The sequence below is a fragment of the Notothenia coriiceps genome, unplaced genomic scaffold (genome assembly GCF_000735185.1).
Source record: "Notothenia coriiceps isolate Sejong01 unplaced genomic scaffold, NC01 NC01_scaffold00037244, whole genome shotgun sequence".
In the NCBI taxonomy this organism is placed as follows: Eukaryota; Metazoa; Chordata; class Actinopteri; order Perciformes; family Nototheniidae; genus Notothenia; species Notothenia coriiceps.
The window spans coordinates 22,835,138-22,839,038 of NW_011369945.1; the positions used below are offsets into that span (position 1 = coordinate 22,835,138).

At 44.6% G+C, this 3,901-nt stretch overlaps 1 protein-coding gene across 1 annotated transcript; it reads left to right on the forward strand.

Annotated features, from left to right (window-relative positions):
- The first annotated feature begins 1,486 nt into the window (after positions 1 to 1,486).
- On the forward strand, positions 1,487 to 2,535 carry LOC104965430 (uncharacterized). Its single transcript, XM_010794386.1, has 3 exons — positions 1,487 to 1,707; positions 1,785 to 1,850; positions 1,982 to 2,535. The coding sequence occupies exons 1-3, from the start codon at positions 1,593 to 1,595 to the stop codon at positions 2,533 to 2,535; spliced, it is 735 nt and encodes a 244-aa protein (XP_010792688.1). The 5' UTR covers positions 1,487 to 1,592.
- Positions 2,536 to 3,901: the final 1,366 nt, after the last annotated feature.

Consider the following 3,901-nt stretch of genomic DNA (forward strand, 5'->3'; position numbering starts at 1 on the left):
CCCGTCCTTCACCTGGCCAGTCTCGTAGGCGGGCAGGGGGGTTATATTTGATTAAATCGTCTGGATAGGGAGACATCAGAGAAAGTTAATCCTCCTCTTTACGGTCGCAAGAGGGAGGGCCAAATGTCCGTGACACATTTAATATATATATCTTATTAATACTACTACTTAACGTAAAGAAATGGTGGATTTTATGTCGTTTTGTAGAAACTAAGTAACGAGCAAATATATGACCTATAATGTTAATAATAATACTTGTTTCATCTGGACAAGTCGCTTTAATACGGGTTTTAGTTGTTTTTGACGCTCGGTCCGTCCGTTCTGCGGAGGCGAAGACTTTACGAACAGACTTTGCGGCGGGCCATCCCAGACTGCGGCCTCCCTCCTGGCCTGGTTTTGGGCGCCACGTCGGCACTGGCGCTGCGTCTGCCTGGGGCCACCTTAGCTCCCCAATCCCGGTGTACTCTTTTTACAAACCTCTACACTGGTTTTCACTTTTAGTGTTAACACTCTCTTTTCTGTCTTAAGACTGACATAAAAAGTCTTAAGGACTCTTTTAATTTCAGTTTTTACCAATATAAATAACAACTAAATTAATAAATACATGAATGAATGAAAGTAATATATAATTAAATGTGTCGGAAAAAATATTACATCCTATTAATTGAAATAAATAGAAATAAATGAAATTAACTCTAACCAAGTGTATTCTATCAGAATGTATCCAATATTACACCACCAAACTTATGGACATCCTTGCAAGGAGAAAGCAATATTGTATGGACCATATTGCACGGTCAACGGTCTGTCTATGATCAGGACGGGAAATATAGTTGTATAATTGGTCTTTTATACACCGAAAAGTTTTTGCCACATTATTTAGTTATTACCAGTTTCATATTAAACCGGAGACTACTGTTAACATCAAAATCTCTGTTTCCGTTATTTAATGTTCCTGTTTGTTTTACTGACACTATTTCCGCGTGATTAGTACTCATTTTCCAGCATCAGCCAGTGCATGGATTAGTTTTAATATAGCTTTCTTTATTTAAACTTAGTTGTATTTATAAGGTGTCTTTTCTTCCATACTTAATATCAAAAATTTGTATATAGTTTTGCGCCCTAGTATTCATTTTGGAAATACCAGGGTACAACGCCTCGCGTCGAAAATAGACTTGAATCCTATTTTGAGCGGAGCCCAGCGCCGAGACGCTTCTGAGCCGTAAACGCAGCCGTAACGCGACGCAGACGGAACCGGTGGAATCTAGGGGGAATGCTCTTCCGCAGGGTTTCCATAAATGCAGATCCTTTGCTTTAGCTGCGATTTTCTTCTAGAAATTCTGACTTTTTCTAACAATACTGACTTTTTTCTCATGTGGCCCTAATCACCTTCCGTAAATGCAGACCCTTGGCTTTCACTGCCATTTAATAACCCCTCTCATCCTGCAAAGTGAAGATTAAAAGCTCTAACCGTAGAGTACACATTACCCTTCACAGGCCTCCAGGCTCTTCCTCTTGCTAGGCGGTTGCAGAAGACACCTTCAACCTACCAGCTTCCTGATGGCTTTCGACAGGGAACCGAACTTTTCGACATGCGTGAACCAGTTTCTGACTTCAGACAAGGTACCGAACCCTCCAGGAGATTCATCGTGGACCTGAACACCGGTCTGCTGCAAGAACACATGAGCGAGATGGACAGGGGAGACGGTATGAATCCAACTTAATCTAGAAGTAATTTAAAGAGGTTTTTAGTTTTTCATTTTTGCATTTCCTTTTTTCTGTAGCTTTCATCCGTCCTCTAGGAAAAGGATTGGGAGAGATGGAGGGAAGTCACCTGCTGACAAATGAGGGTGAGGAAGATACAAAGTGAAATAAACTCAATTTAACTACTATTTATTCTCCACTACTAAGTAACTACCCTCAAATTAATAACATATCAATAAAAAAAACCTGATTAATCTAAATGTTTTCTGTCTTCCAGTCCCTGAAGATGTTCCAGCCCAGAAGAACATTGGTGGTGCTGTTTGGGTCCGGGTGGAGAAACCCTCTGATCCTCGTCTCCCAGAGGGTTTCAGACAGGGAACTGAACCTATGATGTCTCTCCCAGAGAGTTTCAGACAGGGAACCGAACCTATCATGTCTCTCCCAGAGGGTTTCAGACAGGGAACTGAACCCATGATGTCTCTTCCAGATGGCTTTAGGCAGGGAACTGAACCTATTCACACGGTCCCAGATAGTTTTAGGGAGGAAATTCAATCTATGAAGTCCATCCATGAGGGGCTTAGCCAGGGAACCGAACCTATTCATATGGTCCCAGACGGCTTTGGGCAGGAAATTACATCTAAGATGTCCATCCCAGATGGTTTCAGACAGGGAACCGAACCCAGGATGTCCATCCCAGAGGGTTTCAGACAGGGAACCGAACCCAGGATGTCCATCCCAGATGGTTTCAGACAGGGAACCGAACCCAGGATGTCCATCCCAGAGGGTTCATTCTGTGTAGACAGGACAACTACTTGGTATAGACTACTATGAGGGAACGGAGGAAGGACGCAGTGCCAATGTACACGTAATTTTTTTTCACACTCACTCTGTCGAAAAAGGTTTTTGAAATAAGACATACTGAACGGAACCTGGAACGAGGAATAGGTGCAGTGTGGCCCAACAAAAGGGGTGGCAAAACAGCTCCTCTTTGGTCGCACTTACGTCTAGAGGCCAACAATGTCTACGTTCGAGTCGTAACCCGTTCTCTAGACGTACGGACTCTGTGTTCCCCCCCCACGCCCCCCCCCCCCCCCCCAGCCCCCCCCCACACACTAAAGTAGTACCTCGGTTTTCGTCTAGATTTTTGATAACCACTGCATGTTTGACCACCTTACTCCCAACCTACTCGGTCCATGTTTCGTGTGTTTTACGTTCTTATATAATTTGTTTCCGTCACCTATGATAGTTAGATACAGCACAATAAAGCGTAATAGGTAGTTCCATAACTAAAGTCATCTTAGTGTCAATAGTGTATACCTACATTACCAGATTGGACTCTAGACATTCCAGTCGCCACACCCAACTGAGTAATGTCAGGGAACTACTACAAAGGGGAAGTAACGGTGACAGAAACAGACACAGAGCCCCCAACTCACAAGTCAAAGGAACGACTTTGAAAGACTAGTTTCCAAGACAAAGGGACGGACTTGGAAGACCCTACCTGTAATACCCAAGCCAAGGGACGGATTTACAGGAAGACCCTAACCTGGGAGTACCCAAACAAGGGACGGATTTCGGAAGACCCCTACTGTAGTACCCAAGCCAAAGGACGGATTTCGGAAGACCTACCTGTAGTACCCAAAAGACAAAGAGACGGATTGGAAGACCCTACTGTAGTACCCAAGCCAAAGGACCGGATTTTGGAAGACCCTACCTGAGTTACCCAAGACCAGGGGACGGATGTTCGGAAGACCCGTACCTGAGTACACACAGACCAGGGACGGATTTCGGAAGACCCTACCTGTTAGTACCCCAAGCCAAGGGACGGATTCGGAAGAACCCTACCTGTAGTACCCAAGCCAAGGGACGGATTTCGGAGACCCAGTACCTGTAGTATCTAAATTAAAAGACCGGTTTTCGCGCAGGCCACTGCTAATACTTATCCAAGCTAAAGGAAGGATTGATGACCCTACTGTAGTAGCCAAGCCAGGGACAGAGTTTGGAAGACCTACCTGTAGTACCTAAGCCAAAGGACGATTTCGGGAGATACCTACTCCTGTAAGATCTAACTTAGAGAGGGATTTGAGAGACCCCGGCATCTTATCCAAGACAAGGACCGAGTCAGAAGAACCCTAACTGTAGTATCCAAGCCAAGGGACAGATTTTGGGAGACCCTTACCTGTAGGACCCAAGCCAA